Below are 26,582 nucleotides of genomic sequence, written 5' to 3'. Positions count from 1 at the left end.
CCCCCCCGTACTCCCAGCTCCCGCCCCATATCCCACCAAAAACCCGAAGTTCGGGGGATTCCTGTGTACCAACGCCACCAACGAGACATATCGATCTCCTTTAAGGATAACACACCCGTCTGTATATAGCTTAAATGCCTAACAAATAATTCAGGGTCGTCTCGTGCCAGATCCGGGACCTATTTCGGCGAGTTCAGAGGCATCGGACGGATCCCGGTGCCGTTCCGCAGCATCCACGGACCGGCAACGATTTAAAGCGTTTCACCTTTCGTTACGGCCCGCCTCGACTTCGTCCACCCGGTTCTAACCCCCTTCTGTTTTGTCCGCGACGGCTGCCACCCCGTTTCCGCGCGCGAGCGCGTTCTTTTTCCCGTTGCGGTTCGAAACGTATACGTTCGTCTCGTTAACGGCGACCACGGCTTTCTCTCCGGTTTACCCGGTCACGCGGCGATGCGGCCGCGTTCCCGGGCACGCGCGTTTTCCAAAATTCTTCCCCGCCGAATGCGACGGGGAGGGGAGGAGGGTGACCGTTCAAGGGGGTCGCCGCGACGCCACGGATTCTCGTCGGTCGGGATTCCGTGCGAGCAAACGAGGAATTGCGGCCCGACGAGTCGGCGCGCATCGATGCATCGATGCCGCGACGTCGTCTCGTTTCCCGACGGCTATTCGCGAAATTGCGCGTCCGAGACTGCGAATAGTTCGTTTAGACCCGCGCCCAGGGTATCCAAGGTAGCTCTTTTTGGGGGATCACCCCTTTCCCGTCTCGCCGGCTCAGGCAGCCGCGGAATTAACCGAGTCGCTTCCGCGAAAACGATTCTCCAGTTGTTGAAACGTTTGTTTAATATTTAATCGGACCGATAATGTTTTATTCGATTTATGTGTACGAAGCAGTCGGTCGTATTCCATGCTTCGATATTTTTTAATAAATTATAAATCGTAGAGGTGTTGTGGTCAAGGATTTTTGTATTTCGTGAGTATGGTACGATTTTTTGGTAATTGTTTAATGTTTCCGTGTATCGCTTTTTTGGGTTATTGTCGATGTTTTGCCGATTTTTTAATGTATTATACAGGACGTCGCTTCTTTTTTTTTCGTTTAATGTTTAATATCGTTCCGATGGGGGTCGTCGCAGCAGCGCTCATCGATCACCTTCTGCCAGGGGTGGTATACTGTTCAAACATCGTGAGAATGGTACTCGAATCCTGACGGAACGCGTCGCGTGTTCCAGAAAGCGGAAAATTAGTCTTCTGCCCGGCCTGAGTGGTCGGAAAAGGTTCGAATCTGTTTTTTAAATAAAAGAGAACGTTCTGGTAATGATAACGAACCCTTGGAAATGTCATCGACGACGACGACGGGTCTCCAGTGGACTGAATGCCAAACCGAATCGTGAAACGAAAAATTAATCCTGAACTAGCTTTTAAACAATGCAATACTAAACTCAAAAATATCATAAATTACAAGAACAAAATTTTGTCTTAACATACCTTATATATTTGATATACAAAAATTGCCTAAGATTATAAAGTCTCAAATCTTCTGGCATAAAATTGTTCCACTAGCAAAAGAAAATCACGTCGCACAAGGCGGTGAAAAGTCATCCGCAAAAGGAAAATTAAAAAAATAAAATTGACCGCACCTGGAGCAATTTAATCAAGGAAATTTTCAGTATATAATTAATCAAGTTTTTTGCAAATTCTGTACATTTTATTTTATAATTCTGTGCACACGGTGCGTCAATTTTAGCTAGTCGAAAATGGCGGAAGATCGGCGATTAAAATCTAACTAAAATAATAGAAACCAAGCTCTGCAACAATTAGAAATCGACAAAATTGAACAGTAAATATTGTCTAATTGAACTTTACGATTCTATAAACGTCTGGTTGAGAGTGAACCGTGAAGTTTTACGTCCGGAGGCATTCAGTCAGATTCGAGCCGGTCTCAGGATGCGGTTCCCGTCTGTGATAGTACGTAGCCGTGTTTCTTATCAATTTTCGAGGAACCGTGGCCGCCCCCGCCGCCCATTCCCCGGCACTTCTGGAACACGTTTCGGTATAGCTCGGCTGCGATTTGTCCGACTCGTGCTCGCGGCACGGCGGAAGATTTTTAAGTAGCGCGCCAAGCCGCGGTGATTCTTAAGTAGGGTGCAACATTAATGGATTCTTTTTCTAGCGTCGTTGAGAAATAGGTGCGAAACCAGGCCGTCCGTTTGTGGTAACGTTTTATGAAAATTGCAGGTAGATTGCCGGGGGACGTGGGCGGCCGCCGCAGCGCGCGCGGGGCCCCGGCTTCGCGAACGGGAACGAGAATGAATATTGTTGCTTCGCAACGGGAACGAGAACGAATATTGTTTGCCTCGCGGTAGGAAGGTCGCGCTTAATTAATCATGCGCTTCGCCGCGATTTCTTTAAACCCGGCTGGGAATATCCCCGGTTTCTCTAATTTTATTTTCGAACCTTGAAAAAACTCCGGCTACTTCGATCTTAATTAACCGTCGACGGTTTCGCTTAGTACCGGTTAGACCGCCGGCTGATTTCCTTCCGGACGACGAAGGAAGAAACCGGTATTTTAATCGGGGCCGGGTATTTTTTTAATCGCTCCGGAGGAATATTTATCGAAGACAGTTATTAGGATGAGAACGTTTCGGAGGAATGTTTTATTCGAATAGTGACTATTCGTTGTTCTTAAATTGTTCTATGTATTTATTCGAATGAATTTTCATTTGAATAATTCTTCATTCGAATGAATTCTTATTTGACTAATTCTTTATAGGAATGAAATTTTATTCAAATAATTCCTTAGTCAAATAAATTTCTTTTCGAATGAATTTTTATTTAAATAATTTTTCATTCGAATGAATTCTTTATAGGAATGAATTTGTATTCAAATAATTCCTCAGTCAAATAAATTTCTATTCGAATAATTCTTCATTCGAGTGAATTCTTATTTGAATAAAATCTAACTGGAATAAATACCCTGTGCGAATAAAATCAAATTCGAATGAATAACTTATTCAAATAAAATCAAATTCGAATGAATATCCTACTCAAATAATATCTAATTAGAATGAGTACCCTATTCAAGTCAAATCAAATTCGAATAAATACCCTGTTCGAACGAAGAATTACTCAACCAAAAATTCAATGGAAATAAAATTAATTCGAATAAAATCTGAATTCGATAAATTTGTATCTGGATAAATCATTCAAATAGAATTCTCCCCGACATTCGAACACGTTACTGCACGATTCGTTACGACGTCACAGATTTATTCCATGCACGGCCATTTAAATCGCAATATTACGTCCGCGTCGGGAAAAATTGAACAGTAGACACATTTTATTCTTATTAGAAAAATCCCCGGAGTTGGTAAAATAAATTTACCTCTTGTTCCGATTCTTATAAAATCGCGGCGACAGGAACCCGTGCAAAGATCCGGGCATTACTTTCGACTCTTTAAACTGCGTATCGAACCCTCGTCGCTAGAAACTTATCGCAAAAATACCGACCCTTATCGCAAAAGTCTCGAGGTCTTGGCATCTCGTAGTCCTCGTTTTTTAAAATCTCGTTTTCCACGCTCGTGCAGCATTGTCCCCAGACGCGGCGATTTTCGGGTGCGAAGCGACCGATCTCCGGTCCGACGCGCGTGTAAATAAATTCGCCCGTTCCCCGCGAGTCACCGAACTCGGCGATCAAAGTCGACATAATCTCGGTTGTAATCGTCGAACGCTTAATCGCCTTCACTGTAAATACTGGCGCGTGAATTCTCAAGTTAAATTCTTAAGAACGGCAGAGGCCGTTTCCCGCGACGATCGACGCGAGGCCGCCGATCGAAACGCTTTGAATCCGCCGGTTCCGCCGCGGATCCGGACGGTCCCCCGCGGAACACGGAAATTATAGCCGAGTCGTGCAGAGTAGCCGATTTGGCAGCGAGCCGACCGCCATCGGTATATCGTTAAGACACACACCTCTTTTGGATCCGGGCGTAGTTAGCTGGACACGCGACAGCGACGGTGATCGCGGAAACGCGTGACAAGTGGACGGAGAGAGAGAGCGCGCGCGAGAGAAAGAGAGAGAGAGAGAGAGAGAGGTGACAAAAACGAAAGAAGAAAAAAGAACGAGAGAAGAACGAGAGATGGTTACTTGATTTCCACGTGTGGATCGGATCCAGTCGTGGCGTATCGAATCTGATTTTTCGTAGTGTCGACGAAGCGAAGTGATGAGAAGAGAAAAAAAAACGAGAAATAAACGAAAAGAAGAAGAAAAAAAAAGAAAGAGAAAAAGAGATAAAGCGAAGAGTAACCGGGCGAAACGCTGGAAGAGAAAAAACGACGTCGAACGTGGGAGAGTCGATTGCGAATGACGAAGAGTAGGCGGCGGCGGTGGTGGTGGAAACGGGGCGGAAGAGACGCCGCTGACTCTTTCAGCGTTGATCGCTCCGCGATCGCGAAAAAATGGTTAGCATATCAAACGTGTATTTTTGATGACGTATGAGTGCGGTTTCTTTGTTTCTCCATGCGAATTACGAACGCGAAGGCGAACATCGTCCAACAAAACTAGGCGTAACTGTTTTAGATACGAGGGTCGAAACGGTCGAAACAAAAAAAAACGAAGCGAAAAGTGGACGCACGATCGGGCGAATCCTGCGAAATGCTGAAAATAAAAAGAGAAAAAAAAAACGGAAAAAGAAAAGAGAAGAACGCTGTCACCGGTTTGTTCGCCCGTTGACAAATTTGCGAGACTCCGTCTGACGACGCGCACGCCTGCCCGGAGAGGATTCGAGCGCGACGGTGATTTCAGGCTCCGGGATCCGTGCGCGGTCGCGAGCATTGTTTTTTCGGAGTAACGTTCGACCTTCGATGGATTTTCGAATTTAAATGGGACACGTACTTACTTCACACCGTTATTTATTATTAAACTGCATGTTAAGGTACTGTATTTTTAACGCGGCGCGCCTCGGATTACCGCGACGACTATCGAACGCCGGACCGGACAATTTGCGAAAATGTAAAAACGAAAAATGTATCGCGGATCTTTGTGCGAATACAAGAATTTTGCGAACTCCTTTAACAATTCTATTACGTTCAATAAGTTGCTTGAAACGTAAAACACTGATAGTTGCACGAAGATCCGCGTATTGATATAACAAAACATTTGTAATCATCGTTTCTTCCGTCTTCGAACCAATTAATACTTAGGAGAATCTTTCGAGGCTCTGAGAAGCTCTGAGTTTCTCCAAGGCGGCTGGATCATAAACATACAATCAATGTAAAAATATAATCTTGTTACGTTAATGATCATTTTACATGTTCCGGAGCAAACGGTTCAACGCCGAAGGGTTAAATCGATAAATAAAAGAACTTGTTCTGCTTAAAAATCAGCGCTAAACTGCGAATCCTTTCGGAATGAAATGTGATACTCGTTGAAAATATTCGAGCGTCTACAGAGTCCGAAAGATTTCAGCGTGCGAAAAATTCGCGTGCGGGACATTCGTTCCCGGACCGGCCGGAAGAGAGCAACGTAAGAACACGGCGCGGACAAATCTGTCGTTAATCCGAGGTCGCGCTAATCCGAGCCGCAGCTGAAGCTCTTCGCGAACTTGGAGGACAGCCTCGTTTTCTACGGGGTCCCCGTGCTCCGGCGAGGGGTGGGTTGCCATCGAATCGCTGACAACTTCGTTTCGCCGGCAATGTTTCCATCGACGCGATTCGCCAAACACTCGTCGACTATCAGATAGACAATTGACGCACTGCAGCCTCGGTGCCACGATCTGGCAAATCCTTTCGTCGTAAATGCAAAACACCGAACAACGCTTGCAGTTTTCGCGCGAGAAGGGCGCCTTCGCGAGGTTAACCACTTCGGTATACGGCGCGCATGCGCCACGAAATTTTGCCCACAGCCGGCACTCACCATCCGCATGCTACTTCGTGCATCGACAGTGAATCCGTTTTGCTCTTTTACAGATCTTTGACGAGAAAAGCTTATTTATGTGTATTTCTGGACGTAAACACTGCAATTGCAGAGACAAGGCAAAAGTTCTTGGCAGTCGACTATAGTCGACGCTCGGCTGTGTGCGTTCATATCACGGCCGTCGACTATAGTCGACACTCGTACCGAAGTGGTTAAGAGGAAGAATGTGAACGCGAAGGTGTCTTCTCGCCGACTGAACGGACACGACGATCGAACGTACACTGTCAAGAGCTCTAAGGTGAAACGAGGTTCGACGTAAACGTGTTCGATTTCGATGTGTCCTATATATCTCCATAAACAATTTGGCGAATTCAGTGTCAATCGAGATCGCGTCGATGTAACATCGGTGAAATAATTGTTGGCAAAAGCGATTGCCGATTTCGAAGCGACCCTATCCGGGATTCGTGCCGCTGTTCCTCCGCGAGTTTTATTTATCGTTTACTCTAACAATATCGTTCCGTTTAGGCGCGTTCGTTGCGACCGCGATTGTCCGCGGTGATCCCGATGATCCCCGTTGCCCCCCCCCCCCCCCCCGAAAATTTCTCCGCGTTGCATTACCTCCACCCGGTTTTTCCGTTCCACGTTCAGATTGCACGTAGAAATGACTTCGGGCTCGAAGCATACGGTAGCCGACACACACATACACATACAAACGGAGAGAACGAGGAAGAAAGAAAAAAAAAGAGAGGACACGTTCTATTATAGTTTGACGGCTGCGCCGCCGGTGGCGCGGAGCAGGAGCGACTTATTTTGTGATATCGAAACGAAATCAAATTCGATTGCTAGGCGCGACGTTGTAACGGTGTAATTAAATATCCGATCGGTTGCTTCCGTCTCGTTGAAGGAATCGTCAGGCGGACACGTGGCGTGTAACGCGACGCTGACCTGTCCGCGTCGACGGGACACGATTTTGTATTCCGGTGGCGATCTTAATTCGTGGCCATCCCTCGCGTCTCGGTTGTTAACCCTTTCGCTACGGCAGTCCTGAACGAGGCAACGCGCCGCGCAGCGCGCACGATGCGCGTCGGCAGTCTTCGATGTTCGCGCTTACGTCTTTAACCCTTTCGCGCCGAGCGCCGCATATACGCGGCATCCACTCGACGGATATGTCCGCCGTTCGGCTCTGCGAGTTTCCATGTGAATGACGGATATATCCGTCGTTCGGAGCGAAAGGGTTAAACCTTGCTAAAGGCAGTAAATAGGACGACTTTCACGTTAACAACGATTATCCTCCTTTTCTAGCTGATGCATCGATCTTGTATGCACCAGAGTGAATTATTTAAAAAATTTCATTTATATCAGAAGACGCTCGCTGATCTCATCAACGATTAACAAGCGCTCGGTTATCTCGTATCTCACGCACTCATTTTTCCCATGTATGAAACATTTTCTACGTTACTAATGTAATATAGAAAATTGAACTCCATGCTCGGCAGTATATACTGAATTAATTAATCGACCACGGGGGCCACGTATTAACGCGCGCACCGGATCATTGGACGTCGTTTCCGCTGGTCGACCATCCGAGACACGTCTGGCCCGGCCCAGACCCAAAGCATGAATAGTTGGTAAAACTCGCGCGCCGCGAGTGCTTGAGAAAAATAAAAACGCTTCGACACGATTCGCGAAGATCAATGATGAAACAATGCGGTGGAAGCGAAACGGAGGACTAGGGCTGCTAATAATCCGAACGGTTTACATTTCCCTGTCTGTCATCCCCTCCATCCCGGCACTGTCCCGCTTTCTGTCTCTCCTCTTTCTATATACAGGGTAATCTACGGCAAGGGAAAAATGGACGGACGCCGCCGGGACAACGAACAACGGGGGTGGAACGGAGGCCGTTCGTCAAGTTGGCTCGTCCATCTTTCGCGAGCTCTATACACCATCGAACTTCTCGGTCCTCGTTTTTTTTTTTTTTTTGGTTAAGCCACCCTCCGCGCGTGACGCCACTGTAACGCGCGAATCTCCGTTTGGGAACGATGCGCGGATAATAGAGTGTGCCCGTCGACGTTCCCGCGCCTTCGAGCCGGCGAATCGTTCCGATTTTTCTTCGTTACGTAACGTTTAACCTTTTAGATACGGCTGAATTCTGCGTGTGGCTATTTCCCTGGACGGCAGGGTCTGACGTGAACAACGTATAATTGATATAACACTACAAAGTGTGACGGGCAATTCCGTTTTGTTCACGAGAACATTCAAATGAAGTATTTGATGATTAAATCATAATTTTTTAAAAATATATATTACACATACTTTAACTATAACAATTCACTTTAATAACTAATAATATAATACACGAAAGCCACTATAGTGGCGCATCGTTCTGAAAAATGATATCCGCGAAAGCCACTATAGTGGCGCGTAGTATCTAAAAGGTTAACGAGCACGCGCCAGCGACGGGGTCCTCTTCGAAGGGGACCTGCTTCTCGCAGGCGTGCGAATGTCTTCGATTGTTATACTCGCTTCCCATTGTTGCGCGCGGAACAGCGGACGCCGCGGCATCGAGGCGCGCGGAACCGGTTCGCAAGAAGTACCGCAAACATTTTCCATGTTTCTATGTTGTAAGAGGCACCAACAGTTTACAGGATCCCGTGGTTTAACGCGTACACGAGATTCGACGTGTAACGAGTCTCTCTCACTAACGTATTTATTAATTGTAGCCGTGTATTATTTACCATCGATTATTCTGTGCGTCTATCATTGTAACATTATAATATCATTGTTGTAAACGAGGCGAGACGATCTTAGGCGGACGGTGCGAGCGTGGCCACGGATCGTGCGACGGATCCCGACCGGGTTGGAAATCTCCACTGAAATTGATGTTTTCCTAGGTTCGGTTGCGTGAACCGGAATCGAAAGGTCTTTGTCGAACGATGCGTTTTGTTGAACGTCGAGTTAGGTTTTCCCTCCCTATCGGCGCGCTCGGTAATCTCATCTTCGCTTTTAATGGAATTCGCGAAATGTACCGCGTCGAGCTGGCAAGCTACTCGAAGAAACGCGGGTTCATTTGCTTGCGCAGTGTTTCCTCTGTAGCGTCGCGTGCGTCGAGAGTAAGCCACGCCCACGGCCTCGCGATTGGCTGCGCTGCGAAATAACGGCGGTAGAAGGATGAAAATAACGCAGTCATTTCTCTACGATCGCGCTTTCTTTCGCTCACGGTTTATTTGTCGATGAATCGACGAGTATGGGAAAGGTGGGAGGAGCTAACGGGACCTGATGACGATATAGAAAAGAGAGGAGAGAACTTATGATAAAATTTAGCTATTAAATTTGCGGCATCTCCCACCTTTCCTCTAACAATTTCCGCGCTTGAAACGGTGGTTTGATTATTGGTAGATTGTGCCAATTGTTCCGCCGTGCTTGCGGGGCGCGCGCGAGCCGTGCCCCGATAGGGAGGGAATAATGTTCTTCGTTACCACGCTGACTACCATGCTGTTCGAAAATGCCCACGGGACACGCGGCGACTTTTCAATCGAACAGAGATTAAACATTTGTACAATCCACGCGCGCTGTCTTCCGAGTTGAACATCGTAACCGATTCTCATTGTTTCGTTCGATCGGCGCGACGAAACCGAAGAATTAAGCATACTTCGTCGGACAACCATATTTTTCGCTCTTCGATCGAATGTCCCGCGTGTCGCGGACGTAGGTCGGCGCGCAAATTCTCGTCGAACGCGATCCGAAAGTTACGGTTTCCAACGATTCGGCTCTCTGCGATTGTAACCGCGCGCGCGCGCGCGCGGTAAACACGCGCGGCGTAAAATCCGGCGACGCGGGCCACGGCGCGTTCCCGCCGGTGTTTGTCATGGTTTAACAAAGCGCGTTTGTTTTTCAAGATACAAACGGGCCGGTGTCTGCTCGAAGACGCGAGTGTTTGCACGGGTCCGGGGAACAACAGGACCCCGAACACACACACACAGCACGATTCCGTCGACAATTGAGCTAAGCGTAATTCGGAGTACAATATTTGCGGATGATTTCGGCAGCCCTAGAACGATTGTAATTAAATCATTGATCTCTCCTCTTCAATGGAATTTTCAATATAACGTACCTATACCTTTTACGTTTATGCGTGTGTGAACAACCCCTACCCCGACCGGCGTCGACCGGTCAAACCATCATCCCTCAACGATATAGTTCCGGAATTCTGTCGGTCGCTTTTTCCAGTTAAACAATACACGCTGAGAAAATCACAAAATTCCTTTCATAACATTCGAACACGATTTATCGAAAATTATAAGTATACGAAAAAGACAGTTCAACCCTTAAGCGGAGTTTTAAATTACAATCTCAAAAACGTTGGCTAATAAACGTTAATTCACGCTGTTAAAAAGTCTACAGAATCGTAGAGAATTATTTAAATATCCGAACGAATGCACTTAAAGAACAATCCCACCGCGTCGTATACTATACTCCTAATTAAATTGCGAGTTTCGTGGATCTAGTAAATAGGTCGCACGAGTTTCACAACGTTATTAAATTATTTTCAACTCGCTGTAACAAACAACCGACGGACGAAATTGCAACAGAATCGGGGGCTTCGATTTTGTGATTTTCTTAATGCACAGGTTCGTTAAATTCCATAGCGGTTGCGCGGGTCTCCGCTACGGAAGAACCCGGATTAGATCAAAGTTCAATCGAATCGTTCTTCGACCATCTTTCACCATTTACCGCGATGAAGTTTCCGTACGAACGAAACGTCGTATCGGAAGTTCGAGAGAGAGAGAGAGAGAGAGAGTGCCGCGACGAATCTGGATCGGATAAGCGAACGGTGAACGACGCCAGATTCCACGGAGTACCACGGCCACCGTGTAGATTAAGCTAATCATTTACCGAACGGTATTAGTATCTTCCGAGTGGACCCCGTACAGTTTTCGCGTGGATTATCCGTGCAATAACCGAACGAGCAAAACAGAGTCGAAATTAGAAACGAAAAGAACACGAGAGGACAGATCGATGGATGTCTGTTCTCGTGAAAGAGAGAACCGGAAGTCCACTTCCGGTTGGTCACATAGCCCGTTCATTCTTCGTATTGAGAAATGATAGTTTAATCTAATGTTAAGGTACGACTAGATTCTAGGAGAGAGAGAGAGTTATTTGTCCTATATAGTCCTACAGATATATACGATATATTATATATAAATAATATAAATTTAAATATAAATCTAAATATAAAGCTAAATATAAAGCTAAGTATAAATCTGAATATAAATCTAAATTTACATTTAAATATAAATGAGATCTATATATATATAAAATATATATTATATATATATATACGAAGAATGTTTTGTGGATCATTATCATCCGAATACAGTAGACCGTGTCTTTTTTAATCGGCTCGGTGATTGATTGGCTCCGTTTCTGCGTGCGGACTTACGAGAATGAGAGACGTTCGTTGTTTCGTGACATTTAGTACGATGTGCCTTCGATTGAGTCACCGATTTGGAATGGAATAGAGAACTTTGTAACCGTAGCCGTGATCCACGATCTTTCTGTTCTCATAATCGTGGTTCCTGTGTTCTTGCGATCGAAACGTTCGTCGTAGGGACTCGCCCTTTTCATTTCTATAGCGTTCCGCCACGGGATAGTTCGAAGGTTGAGTTTCGTTTCCGTTTCCGACGATTTTAGATTTATTTTAGTCGATAGTGTCTTGAATAAAGCCGTGTTATCTACATGGAAGGCGTTATCGTTGGGTTTCCGTTGTCATTGTTGTCTACGCCCGATAAAAATTATTTTCGATCCCACGCAGCTGCAGCGGCGCATTGTTCTTTCTTTCATGCGATACGCTCTGCGATTTTATTGGAAGCACGTGTTGGGGGCCGGGGGACGTCGCTGAGCCCAGGGTGCACGGGACGCACCCTAGCTGGTCTTTTCCGTTACTCTTTTGTTTCCGTTACTCAACAGGCATGTTAATCCGCGAATCGGCAACAGACGACGAACGATCTATATAAACTTTTCATAAATAAAGTGCTTCGTGCGACGAAGAGATGTTGCTTAAAAAATGTCAGAAGCTGTGCGAGAACGTGGTAGACGAATCGCAGGTACGTATGTTACACTTTTATAAACGTAGGTCAGTCTTTAACCCTTTGCGGTCGCATTCAGATTATACGTAGGCGTTTTGGTGATCAGAATTAATTATCGTTGAACGAACGATAGAACGATCAAGTAAGGAGAACAAGATTTATTAATTTTATTTTCAAGTTTCGATTTTACGTAAAAATAGAAAAAAATAGCTTCGGCGGCCGAGGGTTAAACTTTAATAAAATGTGACGAATCTTATGGACTTGAAAAAATCGCTCGTGTATACTTCGAGAAAACAATGTTAAAGCTGATCAAGGTTCCATGACAAATTCTACTACCATTTTCGAATATTTTGCGAGACCTACCCTCTTAGAAAACTTCAATTTTCTAAGCTCCAAACTACCACAACCACCAAATCATAATTTCATCGGTCGTTCTAATCGAAACCAATCTGCGAAAAAAGATCAAAAGAATATCAAAACGCGTCCGTTACTCCGCGCAACATCGTTTCCGGAAACAGAGGAAAAACGCGGTAGATCTCAGCCGAGGGGGGCGTGTAACCGTGCTAACTGCCGCGACGCGGACAAGGGGATGCTTGTGGAGAAAAAAGAGGGTATAAACCGGGCGGTTTTCTTGCGGCGGCAAAGGCGCGAGTGCCGGAGCCGCCTGTCACCTTAGTCAACGATTTCAAGGAATGCTTAGAAAGGAAGAGAGGTAGAAAGCGCCCCGGCGCGGCCGCGATAGTGGCTCGTTATACAAAAATTTCACGACCCAGTGCCCTCAGACCCCCTCCCCGTCAAATGAGCTCTCGTCGTCCACTCGAGTCCACGGGTAATGAGTCTGTTGTTTCTCCAATTAGACCGAACGCGGGGGGGGGGGGGGGGCGCGCGCGCCCGCCGAGAAATAGGTATAAGCTCGGTCGGGGAAAAAGGAACTCTCTCTCTCGGTGCGCGCCGCGATACTCGTGGCTCTACGTGCTAAGTGTTCTACTTCATTCCCGACCAAATCCTCGAGGTCTCTCTCCCTCCCTCCTCGCCCCCCGTTTCCCCCGCCTCGGCTACTCTCGCTTTCGCGGAACCGCTACCTAAAAACCAAGGAAAAACCCGGGGAGTGCTGCTAGACACCGTGGGCAGAGGGTAGGGAAGGGGCCCCGCTCCCGAACAATGGCTATTTCGTTTCACGGCTGAAGAACGGGAAACACGCGGCGCGGAGACGCGGAGGGGGGAAGTAGGGGGTGGCTTCTTTTAAAAGTAAACGTTCCCGCGCCGAACCGCCGGCTACCACCGCCGGATCATTGTTCCCGAGGACCTTTTGACGGACCGACTCCTTCGGGAATCGGGCCAATCTTGGCCAAGCATCGCTGGAAAACACCGGTCCGGGCTCTCTAATTATTTCCTTTTTCTCCTTTTTCCCGTCGGCGAATCAACGGTCCCTTGGAAATCGGAGACCGGACGTGGAAACGGCGGCGGTTGTTTCGAATAAGGGAAATCACGGGGTAGAAATTTGTTGCGAGGATCGACTTTGATGGACAGCGATATACAGGGTGTTTCAAAATTATTGTAACTCCGGGAAATGGGGGGTAGCTGAGGCTATTTCAAGTAACTTTTTCCTTTGCCGAAATGCAATCCTCGGCTTTGTTAATGAGTATATTATAGTGATATATTCTAGTGATCGTGTTCGCGATAAGTCGGGCAATTTATTATTTTTTTTTCTGAAAGCAACCACTTCGCAGTTAGATGGACCGTTAAAATGACTTTGTTACTAATAACTTTCCATTCGTGGGAGGGCAGGTTCGACTTCTTTCGAAACTTCTGCTGCAAAGAAGATCGTGGAACTTCGACTCCGGGACGGCGGAGTCATTAAAAAGTCCTTTAATAATGCTCTGATAACCGGGGCGTTGAGTGTAGGATTGTTCAAATTGTGTATCGAATTTTTCAGTCAGAAGTGGAGTATAAATTACTTGGGAGTTGACCGATTTATCTATTTTAAGATGTTTATCTATGAGGTAAGCATAGCGAACGATTTAAACAAAATTTAACTAAACTAAAAACTGAATCTAACAAATCAAAAACTAAACCTCTAACTAAACTAAAAACTAAGTCTCTGACTAAATTAAAAACTAATCCTCGCAAGACTAACAACTAAACGCTACAAAAATCAAAACTAAATCTATCTAAATCCAATTTAACTACAATGCCATCGCTGGCTTATTAAAAATGATTAAAGGAAGGAAGGAACTATTGCAACAATTTTTCACGCGCTATCAATGTCTATCAAGGACTCGAAGGATCATTATAACGTAAAGGAACGGTAGAGATAATATAGAAAAATACAGTGATCCCGACGGGAAGTTTCAGTAGAGAGAAGTCGCTCGTTTTATTATTTTATAAAGCATCCAGCTGAATCTCTCAAAGGTTTCCAGAATCAACGAACTAACACGCTTAAACCTTGTGGGGAGGGGGGGGCGGCGGCGGAGAAGTTACTTGCTCGTAACATATTGGGCGATCACTTTCATGGCCTCGAATGTTTCGGCGCCGACAGCTTTGATCTCGGAAGGAGGCAACAAGAATCCAGAGTTTCCGCCGGGAAGCTCATAGGTGTACGAAAGTTTGATGCCAGCTTTGCCCATCGCCCAGTCGTCGCTTCCTCCGGCAGCCAGGTCTAATTATTTCGTGAAAAGAACACCCATCAAAAATAAACCGGGAAATTCGTCCCGCGGATCATTCCTTCCGTGTATACGCGTCAAAGAAAATACCGAACCGCTAATTGCCGGCTAATGAAGTTCCGGTTTGTTAAGCGGCTCTAACGAAGTCGGGGGATCAACATTTTAAGACCCTTAAAGGCTATCGCGGATGGATCTTGTGTTAGCAGCCCATCAGTTTCAGACTGTTCTCGGTTTTATTATGTGTTTCGTAATCGTGTTAACCCTTTATGTTCGAACCAAGACACCACTGAAATTGTGTTCTATCGCGTGGTAAGATAATTTTTATATCAACGAAGCACAGATTTAAAGTTGGAACTTGAGAAAATAGAAGGATTAACTTGCAGCGATGCAACCCATGAAAGGGTTGATTTCCAGTGATATTTTGTGATAGCTTTTAAGGGTTGCTAATTACAAGAGCAGCTGATGTTTGACATAGTTTATGCGGATGATCCTTTGTTTCGGCGCGAGAACAATTAGCAAAATGGACTAGTTAAATATTTAACTTTCTTTAAAGCAATGTTTGAACCTACAATATACTACATTATGACGCAGAGAAATGATTAAAAATCTAGCAAGATATACCAGCGATTGAGTCAAAATCGTACAACGGACAAATTATTAAAAATATATACTAGCAAATATGAGGTAATACGAGAAAGGTGTGTACTCACAGAGGTGATTGCCCGAGGTGCCATACGTGTACTTGGTCCTACGGTGGGTGGCAATGGCGGCGGCGCACTTGCTGGCAAGATTTTTCTGAAAACATGTGCCAAGTTGTAATCGAAGAAACAATAAACCGCGACAAGAGAACAACAAGAATTAATTCCACGAGTGAAATTGACTCACCAATTCAGCCTCGTTAGCAGGTACCTGGTGAGTGTAGCCCCATGGATACAGAATGTACTGAAACAATAACGTGCTCGATTATTTATCGCGGCAGAAAAATCTACTGATAATTATCAAAAAAAACGACGGATGCCCAGGGTAATCATAATTATTCGCGATTCTATGGTCAAATGCGGAACACGTATGTATATATCGGTGAAGTCGAAACAGCCCGGGGATTGCATTCGTGACAATTAAAAGATTACATTGCTCTTCGGAACTTTAAATAAACGATGAAAATACCGCGGAAAGCTTTCAAGAAATTAGTCAAGCATTGCTTGTATCAGCACGGAAAGTTCCAAAGCTTTTCGAGCTATTCAAGAGATTGCCGGTTCATCTGCAACGCGGTGGAAAATTGTCCATCAAGAATAAATATTCTTGAAACAGAGCTTTCTGTTTAGAACAGTGACTTCCAATTTTTTAAATAAACGGGAAGATAATTTCCAGCTTAGTATTTATAGTATTATTACATTATTATACATATTATACATTACTAGTATATAATAATGTATAATTAATATAATAATAACAATAATAATATAAAATTAATTAAAGAATGCTCACCTGGCCATAAGAGTGGAGAGTAATGTAAGCCTTGATGTTCTGTTTGCGCGCATTGATGAAGTCCCTCAGGTTCCTATTTTCCTGTTCAGAGAATGGCTTTGGTCCGGCATAAGTGTCGCTGCACGGATTCGAAGACGCGCCGGCGACTGAAAACAATTATTAATTCGTTTAAAACGCGCGCAAGAGTGGATCGATCCATTAAACACGACAGGTGAAGCAGGCGGTAAAACGGAACGGGGGCAGGAAGAGAGAAACGCGAACGTACCGCAAAGAATAGAACAAAGACGTGGGACGAAGACTAACAATAAGAGCTAATTGATCAAACGATAAAACGTTCGAATGAGTTCTTTCGCTCCGTCTCCGTCTCCCTCCATCTCCGTCGTTCCACCGTGGACAATTCGCGAAATTAGCAAGACTAAAATTGTTTTCGTACGTTCCAAAAGGGGCACATAATTCGATGAGGCAAGCTTCCGCTCCGTATAACGATGGAATCAAATTTGAAATTATTTTCTCATAACGTCCTCGGCAAAACGAGAAACAAACGCATTTAGACGACGTTCATTTCGGGGGAGGGAGGGGGGGAACTCAATTTGCTGCGTGCACACTCCGTCGTAATAACAAAGAGCGGCGGACGCACCGGCGAAAGAGAGAAAGAAAAGAGAAAGAAAGAAAGAGCAGGTTCCGTCGCGAAGGAAAACCTGCGCGCCGCGCGGACATTTAAAATAGACGTGGAAAATTTTGCGTCCCCACCTCTCTCTCTCTCTCTCTCTCTCATCTACAAATCCGCGGATCCATAAATAATTCGACGCGCGGAAAATATTTATCAGACGCCGGAAAATCTATTTCCACCGCGATCCGCAAAAAAGGGGGGGGCGCACGATTTTCCGTGGTCGTTGATCAGGCACCGGGCCGTTCCCGGCGGTATAAAAGGCGTACGCGGAAAGTATCGCGGCGGAAGACAATACTAATCCGGGGAGGTGCAGCACGGTGGGAAGGTAATACAGCGAAAATTTTTAGCACGCGCGTCGAATTTTCCCCCGCGCGGAGCGAGAGCGTACCGTAATACGAGAAAGTGCTCGCGCGAATTTCTCGCGGCAGGCAACTTTCAAATGGCATGTCGAATTAGGGATCTCAATTTAGAGAGTCTCGCAAACTGCGGGCCGCGCGCGTCGAGCACGCGGCCCCTCAATTTATTTGCTTCAAATTTTGTAAATGAAAGAAAGGGAAGAAATTGGAGCCCCCTCCCCACCCACCCCGGGACATAATTCGCAGGACCACCAAATTAGAAAGTCATTAGCGGGGCTGCGTTTTTTCGTATCACGTGCCTCGAGTCGAACAAATATTTGAGGCGCGACGAACGCTTCCGCGGAATAAGCTGCGATTAGATATATCCTCGGCTCGAGAGCTTCCTCGTCGTTCTTATCGCGTTCGGTTCGTTCTAAATCCCCTTAATATTATATATCAATTTGCAGCGAAACAGGAAAACCGAACAAATCTCGTTCCGTCTTCTCGAAATATTAGAAGCCTTTCGCGGCGAATAAAATAAATAAAATAAATAAAGTAAATATCGTTTAACCAGCCACTAAATTGTCAAGCTTCTTTTCATCAATGAATCATCAATGAAAAGTTTCATAAAAAATTATTCCAAAGCGATAACAATTTACCCCGTAATTCAGCAAATTATCCAACATAAACGTCGCCTAACCGTTTCTTCTGAAAGAATTAACTTAAAAAATATTATCCAGCTTCCGACCCGCCTTTCAATTACCCGACCGTGTCCGAGAAAAGCTCGACGAGTCCATCAAATAATAATCACGTACGTCGGTGCTTTTCGCATAATCTTCTCAGAAATACCAAAACCGACGATCACCGATTTCGAAACGAATCGCCGCCGACGGACAACGCGCGGCGTAGCCGGAAAAGCGATTAATCTCTCTCTCGCGCTTTAATACATTAGAATTGATAAATTTTGAAAGCGATAGATATTCTTGGGGCGGAGAGGGGGAGGGGGGTGGATGGTACAGGGTACGCCGGATCCGGGATTAGGGAATTTCCGAGCGCAGATTTCGCGAAGTGGACGTGAACACAAGCTCCCCCGGACGTCACCGGATACTTAAAGCTGTACAACCGGCCGAGATAATTCCCCGGGTTTCTAAAGCCGGGGCGCGCGCGCGAAACGGTTGAACGTAAACGAAAGGTGAAATTGTCATCGCGATGTCGAGAGGGGACGCGCCGACGTCCCGTAACGCCCGGCAAATGACTCCGGGAAGCTCCTCAAAAGTCAGTGTGTTAAAGCGCGGGTCCCTTCCCTCCCCGCCCCCGCCCCTCCCCACCCCTTCCTCGTACCCGCCGAATGAAGAGGCACCCCGAAGAAGTAACAACCGCGCCCGGTAACGAGCAAGTTTTTATCACGCTCAATCATAACTTCAATGAAAACGCCCGCGCGATTGCTCTCCAAAGAAAAGTTCGAGTGCAATAGGTCGAGTTTAACCGTGACACAGTGTACTCTTCACGGAGGGGGAGGGAGGAGAGGGGAGGATACGAGAGAGGGGGACGATGCGCGACCGACTAACGACGTGTTCCCCCCTTTTTCCCCGTTCAATTATTTGCGATAGAAAAGTTCGATTGCCTTTCGACGAACACCGTGTGCGCGTTGTTCCCGTCGTGCAGCGGCGAACGGCGAAATCAATTCGCGACAAACAACATTAATGAAAATGCCGATCAGCGTTCGCGACCGGACCGGAGCAACGCGACGGACCGGTTACACTTTCTCGCGAATTCTTCTAATTTCGTCCGGACTCGATTCTTGGGGCAATTCTGCTTTCCACGGATTTCGAAGAAGCTGGAAATCCGTGAAAGAATTTTTGTCTCGTCTCGAGAGGCACGCTAATCGACCGTTCCTGTAATGATCGCTGCAATTTTTTCGAATTTTTCACGGAGTACTCGTAAATACTCCTAAATTAATTAGGCTGGTCGTGCTATTGTAAAAAGCTTTCTATTTTTATAGAACAGAATTTCTCTTGCGAAATGGCAACGTTGATCGACGATGCGCGCTGGCTAATAAAACGATCGGATCTCGCAAGAAATTCTCTGCGAATCGTAAATCACGTTCGCTTAATATATTGGTGACGCGATGAAATCGTGTCTACGTGATTTTGCAAGACGTTCCCCGGGAACAAAGTGTTTGTTATTGCGTGTGCCCGGCGATATCGCGATCAATTTTCACGGCATTGTTTCATTTCGATGGCTCGCCTGATTAATCAGAGGGACACGTCCGCGGTATCGCGAAACGATTTATCAACGATCTCGATGTTTGATTGACACGCACCGTAATCTCTATATGAGGAAACATTAATTTGTCTTTTTAATAGGAGCCCTCGAGTTTGATCGACGACGATAAAAACGCGTAAAAAAACGAACCGCGGAATTATACCCGGACAGTTCCAAATTGATCGATTCGCGGGACGAGATATAAAAAAATTGGCCGGATATGTCTTTTCCTTGTTCGTGCGTCGTTTCTTTAAAGACGCGCGCTCCACGTGGCTGGTATGATCCGCGGGAGCTGTTAATTAAATCGCGGGTGTGTGCTTACCCATCCATCCCATCTCGTAGTTTCTGTTGCTATCGACACCTCGGCAAGAGGACCCGCTGTTGACAGACCTTGTCTTCCTCCAGAGACGGTTCTGAAGCAACATGTAAGATTCAGTTAGTAACCTGTCTGAACAGATGTTGCAACCCCGATGAAACTAAAGTTATAAAAGATTTTAATAAATACGCTACAGAAAATTGTATAACATTTAATAAATAATAAAAGAACAACAGAAATTGCTGTTATTAATGTTCATGTTATTAACTTAACTCTTTGTTCCCAATATCAGCTGTTTTAATAATAAGTAAAAATGTCGATAAAAACGTAGATTAAACGAAGATTACGATTGCAATTAAATGTTGCTGCAACATCAAATAAAACATCAGATTAATAGAATAAACGACACTTAATCTAATCAAGTAATTATCTATTTTTAATTTCTTTCTTAAATAAGCAATCTTTAATCTCGAGAGTTCCCTGCTTGAAAGAAATTTGATAATGTTATAGGAATCTTGTTCGGTGCTGTCGGATTAATTTTTCAGATAATTGAAACGCACTTCTGCTTGTTACAATGTCAACCACCGTGCCAACAACTAGTTTTTAGTAACGATTAAAATTAAACGGTTTAAAGAACGATCGAATGTTTTCATGGATAAAACATAATTACCGAGGAGGAGCTGTGCGTGAATGCGTAACCGTCCGGGTTCAGTACGGGAAGGATGTACCAATCGATATTTTTCAGGAGATTTCTATTCGCCACCAGCTGATCCACTATGTAGAGCGACGTCACTGGAGCGATCCATTCTCTGGCATGAATACCGGCGTCGATAAAAATGGCAGGCTTATTATTACCACCGGTTGACAGCCTTAGAACTTTCATTTGCCGTCCCTCATAGGATGCTCCTATGTTGATTAACGAAGCCACGTCACCGTGGCTTTTCACTATGTAGTTCAGATACTGATCCACCTAACGAAGATCCCGGGTTATTTTCTACACTATGATGTTCATATACGTAGAGTATTAAGTTCAGTCACTTCTCCGAGCGCAAACATAGTTCGTCAACAAAGCTGCGCACACTCCATTCCAGAATTCATCATACCATCCCCGTATTAATTGCTCCCGTTTCATAAATAATTTCTATTCGACGCAACAATAACGATGATTAAATATAACAGCCCAAGAACGCGATATATTATTTTACGATCAGTTTATGCTCGAAGAAAGAAGAATAAAACGAAGGGTGGCTAAGATAAATTCGGAAACCGATCGTTGCGAACGATTGCGGAGTTCTAGAGTCGAACAAAAACGGAAGGAGAAGATTACGTTTGCAAGAGCTGTGTCGAACGAGCGGCAAATTGAAGTTACCGTTCTCGGGAGAAATTAAGTTGCTCTGTTAGGCGAGAAGATTGTTTACGTACCTCGTTGTTGTTAGGGTAGTAAGTGAAAGATAATTTTCCGGAAACAGCCAGCTCCTGCGGAAGAATCGACTGCAGCCTCCGCTCAATTTGTTGATTGATGTATTCCTCGGTGACTGCCTCGCGGACGTTCTGTACCAAGACCGTGTAGCTCATGCCGTTCTGGTCCAGAACCCTCTTAAAGTCGTCGACTTTGTCCGCCGTGACCAACACGTCCACTTCGCTCTCGGTCATCCGGAGAAAATCGTAACCAGAAAGGTCCATGAAATTTTTCAATTCCTCAAACTGCTCCGGCGTGCTCGCGGAAATACGGAGGCTTTGCATCCTGTCAATTTCGGTGGATTAAACTTTTCGCCTGGCGTCGGTGCTGTTGAATAGTTAGATCGCGACACTCGCGCGAGATAGGGACCGTTTTCCAAATTGAAAAAGATGTCCCGACAAGCTTCGAACTATATATCGAAATTTTACGAAAACCGGAACATCGACGTTTCTGCTTTCGAAAAACGTTCCCGGCGTTGTTAAGCTGATTACAAATAAATAACCGATCTCCTTTAATTTCTATACGATTTAAAAGTTTATTTCCGTCTTATTACAAATGAACTGATTATTCGAGATAGCTGTTCGAAAATGGCAAATTCTGGTGCAGGATATTCGTTTGATTTTTCATCGATTCAACCCCTTGCAGTGCTTTAACGAGTCGGTCTGGAAATTTCTAATAATAAGTTCTAATAGTAAACTATAATTATTATGATTGCAAAGAAAACGGTACGGCAAGGGGTTAATATTAATCGTTAATATTACGAATCCGAATTACACGGGAAAATGGAACGTACCCCTCTAAGGGTGGCAAAATCTCTTCATTAGCGGCGAAGACGGCCGCCACGCAGGCTGCTGCGATCAAGAGAATGCGCATGATGACAACGACGATGATCACTTGGTACTAAACTTGCTCATCTTGTCTTCTATTGCTTATATATCAACCGTCTTATCTTCGACCATTATTGTGCATATTTTATTTATGTTTTTCCAAATTCCCCCGCGTAACTCGAAACACGATCCGGTAGTCCATCATCGTCGATGATACGCGGCGATTGGAAAATCGACGAAAGTGTGCGACCGCTCTTGTGAAATCGCTGCTAACACAGATCCACACGTTAGATTATCAATTGAAAGAGAGGCTCTTATCGCGCGACAGATAGCTTTGATTGAAACTTTATGAAGAATTATTGATTGGTCATCGATATTACGATAGATAGAAAAAAAATACACACCTACTTAGTGCAGCGTGTTGTTAACAAAGCTGTCAAGATGATATCGTGTTGCTAATTAATAATACGATCTTTATTTAATTATATCGAACCACGCGAAAGACGTATCATGATTCTACATGATGAAATTCATGAATTTAAAGATCTTCACGGATATAATTGGACAATATTAAATGTGTAAATGACTCACTGTCGAACTATAAATGTCCACGGGGGATGTCGAGGGAAGATGATAAATTGTTTAGTAATTGAATGTACTCCGAAAAGAAGGTAGTAATTTTCAAGGCTTGCCATGTCTAGAAAAACATAATTTATTCATTTTGTTCGACATAAATTTTTTTAAATTATTAATGAGAAGTTATAATAATGCTGATAATTATTGATCCATTAATTATCCGTTACTGAAAGTAATTTCTCAATGTAATTTCTTATACTACATATTCGATTAAAATAAGGATTGGGTGATTTCGATTCGCTTAGAAAATAATTCATATTGTACAAAATTGTGAGAGAAAACAAAATGAATCTTATTACTGTACAAATATCGTAAAAAATTCTTTATTAGAAATTTTACGGAGCCGATATACTCCATTTGTGCATTGTGCAGAGGCTGATCTTTCTGTCCCTTCGTATAGAATGTTCCTGTTGAAAAGAATCATTAGAATTCTAGAAAACAAGCTAAAACTTTTGAATCGTTCATAAAATACCTTTGTAAATAATTTGATACTAAGTTCTTCATCACTGTCTAAAGAATCATCCCGGTTTGTTTCTCCAGATTTTGTAGAATCTAATTTTCGTTTCTGAGCTCTAATCTTATCGACAGGAATTAATTCAACCAATTTCGACTTTTGCGGCTGTTCGTTGGCTTTTAATGTACTGTGCAGTTTCGCTACCAATCTATTTTCTGCTTCTTCAGGGTCATCCTCTCCATTTGCTAGGTCAATTACATCGTTTAAAATAGTTTCTTTATTTCTATCTTCTATGTACTCTACCGATTTGTTTCCAATTGAACTGTTACTATCAGAACTGTTACTATTACATCTCTTTCGAGAAGATTCATTCGCTTCTGGAATACACTTTGGAGTCCTTCCTGGATGTTCGTCTTCTGCGTGCACTATGGATTTGCTTCCAATTGAACTGTTACTATGAGAACTCTTTAGAGAAGATTCATTCGTTTCTGGAATACACTTTGGAGTCCCTCGTGGATGTATGTCATTGACATGCACTGTGGATTTGCTTCCAATTGAACTGTTACTATTAGAACTCTTTAGAGAAGATTCATTCGTTTCTGGAATACACTTTGGAGTCCCTCGTGGATGTATGTCATTGACATACACTGTGGATTTGCTTCCAATTGAACTGTTACTATTAGAACTCTTTAGAGAAGATTCATTCGTTTCGGGAATACACTTTGGAGTCCCTCGTGGATGTATGTCATTTACATGCACTGTGGATTTGCTTCCAATTGAACTGTTACTATTAGAAATGTTCTTTGTTCCCTGACTCGTGCTTGGTAGTCTGTTAGTCAGTGTCTCTTGTGATTCAAACAAATCATTAGTTTCTGGTATACATTGCACTGTTCTTTGTGGATGTACTTCTTTTATCCTTTGTGGCAATTTACTCTGAATTGAAATATCATTACCACTAGTACTCTTTATATCCTGATTAATGTTTGATGAACTGATAATATCTTGTGATTGAGACAAATCATTTGTTTCTGGAATATATTTCACAGTTTTTTGTGAAGGCACTTGTTTTGCTCTTTCTATTCTACTCTTATTATTAAGAATGCTTCCTGCAGATGTGCTGGGTTTTAGTATATCTTGTGTTTGAATCAAGTTATTAGTTTCTGGAATAATTTCCACGGTTTCTTGTGAATATATTTCTTTAAAGCTCTCTGAAAATTTTCTATCGTGTACAATATCGCTAGTAACGATCTTTGTAATTTGAGTCTGTTTTGATGAATTAGATCTTACTATATCTAATACCTCAGGCATATCACCAGTTGATTTATAAGAATCGCATGTTTCAGGAATGATTTCAACTCTTTGCGCCGGCTTCTTCGCATTCACGTTCGATGTTATCGAAATATTAGAAATTACTTTCGGAAGTACTCTCACATCAGGCGTTAAATCTTGCGTGTCAAGAACTATGACTTTAGAGGAGTCAGATTTTGCCGGCGGTCTTTTCAATAGATCGCTAAAGTTAAATTTTGGATTGCAATATTTTTCTGTGGAACAGTGTAAAATAGCAAGTACAATATCAGTTTCCGCTATCATGTTGCGTTTATGCATTTGCAATGACTTATCTGTAAATGGTGAATCATTGATATTAAAATATGCAATGTCACATCTAAAACGGGCCCGTTTTATATACCTTACTTTATAGATATAAACTAATGAAAGTATTTAAAAATTGCTTACATATTGTTTCATATTCAGGTACTATGTCCCGTGTTGATTGGGTTTGATCATCGTCAGAGTGTTTCAACACAATAACATTAGGTGCACAGATTTGTTTAATGGTCAATGGTTTCTTTGAGTATAACAGCGATTTACCACCTTGAACATATTTCTTATTAAAAGTGATGAAAAACAAAATTGTATCTCCCATCATTTGCCTCCTTACCTGCCAACATAATCATTCTTCCATAAGCTTTATACTGATGTGCACTGAAGTGCACAAATATTAAGTTACGAAACAGAGTCTTCCGTTTTTCATTTACAGAGAGTGATGCAACGCTTTTGCTAATTAATGATTCTTTGAGTGGTGGGATAAAATCTGATGGATCTGGGAGTTTCTCGCCATTATTAGTGGCAAGTTTAACTGCTACCCAATAATTCAGACTTACTATTGGTATTGCAGAAGCCATAGCCCACATAACCTGAATCAAAAGATGTTCTTGTAAAGCTACCAAGAAATAATGAACAAGTCTATACTTATATTTAAATATTTAAAAGTGAGAACCTTCTCTGTTAGGGTTGCTTTTGATACTGTTAGATGAGTGCAAGCGCTTATCCATTCATGAGAAATCATTCCATCAATTTCATGAAATATACCTTGTAGTTTTTGTTTGTCACTGGCTTGGAAGGTGGTCAAAGCAGTTATTAGGGGCACATACACTACGCTAAAATATAAATTTAATAAGTAAGAAATATTACAAAATTCTTGTTACTGCTAATGAAATAACAATAAAATGAGTTTGAAATTTTACGTAAATACATGTTGCTGCAAACCAAAGCGTATTTTATCTCCATTCATTAATTTATATCCTTCCTTAGTAACTTCTATTTTCTCTTTATTGCTTAAAATAACATATGTACCATATTTAGAACCATTGTCTTTCAATTCACATACAGATATGGGTTCATTAAGCTATATGGACAAACACATTTCATTAAAATGATAAAATTATAATGTAAATATTTCTATTTACCTTGATTGTATCTTTGGGTTTGATACATATAATAGCATGTACTCTGCTAATAGACTCATCATTTTGCAGAATAATGTCACTTTTATATCTACCAAATGTTACTGGTTTATTTGGCTGTAAGTACAAACGCTTTTCTAAAAATAAATACATAATCGTGTTAGACCTGTATTATTTACCATATTACTGTACCTTAATTCACAACAAATCTTTACCTGTCTCAGTTATCAAATACCACATTTTGTTGTATTCCAAAATCTTGTTGAATCCTCAGAAACACAAATTTAATATTTAACTGTTTCAAAGATAATTAAGTAACTTGTCACAACAGTCACACACTTTTACTATTTATTTGTAAATATAACGGCTCATAGAAAAATTCTTTTATGTCAATGTTATGTTATAAAATTTAAGAATGACAATGACACCGATAAGTATCATGAATACTTATTATATTACTATACTGGTACAAAAAATAAATACAATAGTGCACTGCACTCTACAGGTAAATTACTTATATGTACATATGACACTTTCAACTACGTCTTTTAAATCCACGGTAAATACACTCTCCTTTCAAATAAACATCAACATTATAAATCGATCATTGAACAATCGAAATGAAAAGAAAAACTGTTGGACAAATATACAGTCATTGCATTTATCGAATGCTACCGCCATCTATATCCGGTGATGTAAAACCATTTTGCCCTTAGGTATGACATCACTGAGTA

The 26,582-nt window shown here is 43.2% G+C and overlaps 2 protein-coding genes across 3 annotated transcripts; both read right to left on the bottom strand.

The window, feature by feature from the left end:
• Nucleotides 1–14,340: 14,340 nt before the first annotated feature.
• Nucleotides 14,341–22,100, bottom strand: LOC144469044 (carboxypeptidase B). Its single transcript, XM_078178919.1, has 8 exons — nucleotides 21,981–22,100; nucleotides 21,151–21,472; nucleotides 20,399–20,698; nucleotides 19,735–19,825; nucleotides 16,143–16,288; nucleotides 15,540–15,596; nucleotides 15,365–15,449; nucleotides 14,341–14,650 (listed from the first exon to the last, which is right to left on the bottom strand). Exons 1-8 carry the CDS (start codon nucleotides 22,058–22,060, stop codon nucleotides 14,469–14,471), a joined length of 1,263 nt encoding a protein of 420 aa, XP_078035045.1. The 5' UTR covers nucleotides 22,061–22,100; the 3' UTR covers nucleotides 14,341–14,468.
• A 639-nt stretch (nucleotides 22,101–22,739) lies between these two features.
• On the bottom strand, nucleotides 22,740–26,428 carry Nbs (nibrin). 2 transcript variants are annotated; one of them, XM_078179179.1, is made up of 8 exons: nucleotides 26,064–26,428; nucleotides 25,852–25,985; nucleotides 25,630–25,790; nucleotides 25,383–25,542; nucleotides 25,044–25,299; nucleotides 24,839–24,976; nucleotides 23,123–24,723; nucleotides 22,740–23,057 (listed from the first exon to the last, which is right to left on the bottom strand). In XM_078179179.1, the coding sequence occupies exons 1-8, from the start codon at nucleotides 26,086–26,088 to the stop codon at nucleotides 22,986–22,988; spliced, it is 2,547 nt and encodes an 848-aa protein (XP_078035305.1). In that variant the 5' UTR covers nucleotides 26,089–26,428; the 3' UTR covers nucleotides 22,740–22,985. The 2 variants fall into 2 exon arrangements, with proteins under 2 accessions (XP_078035305.1, XP_078035306.1); XM_078179180.1 differs by having other exon boundaries at nucleotides 25,630–25,719.
• Nucleotides 26,429–26,582: the final 154 nt, after the last annotated feature.

The sequence above is a fragment of the Augochlora pura genome, chromosome 4 (assembly GCF_028453695.1).
Source record: "Augochlora pura isolate Apur16 chromosome 4, APUR_v2.2.1, whole genome shotgun sequence".
NCBI classification, from domain to species: domain Eukaryota; kingdom Metazoa; phylum Arthropoda; class Insecta; order Hymenoptera; family Halictidae; genus Augochlora; species Augochlora pura.
The sequence above is the reverse complement of the archived record's forward strand: the minus strand, read 5'-3'. Positions and strand labels throughout refer to the sequence as shown.

Excerpts from the sequence above, each read along its gene's own strand:
- LOC144469044 (XM_078178919.1), bottom strand. The coding sequence starts at position 22,060 with ATGCGCATTCTCTTGATCGCAGCAGCCTGCGTGGCGGCCGTCTTCGCC. Across the intron at positions 15,450-15,539 it reads CTGCTAACGAGGCTGAATTG|AAAAATCTTGCCAGCAAGTG; the intron begins GTGAGTCAATTT and ends ACATGTTTTCAG. Across the intron at positions 14,651-15,364 it reads CACCTCGGGCAATCACCTCT|ACCTGGCTGCCGGAGGAAGC; the intron begins GTGAGTACACAC and ends CGAAATAATTAG.
- Nbs (XM_078179179.1), bottom strand. The coding sequence starts at position 26,088 with ATGTGGTATTTGATAACTGAGACAG. Across the intron at positions 25,791-25,851 it reads AACCCAAAGATACAATCAAG|CTTAATGAACCCATATCTGT; the intron begins GTAAATAGAAAT and ends TTGTCCATATAG. Across the intron at positions 24,724-24,838 it reads ACCTGAATATGAAACAATAT|ATAAGTCATTGCAAATGCAT; the intron begins GTAAGCAATTTT and ends CACCATTTACAG.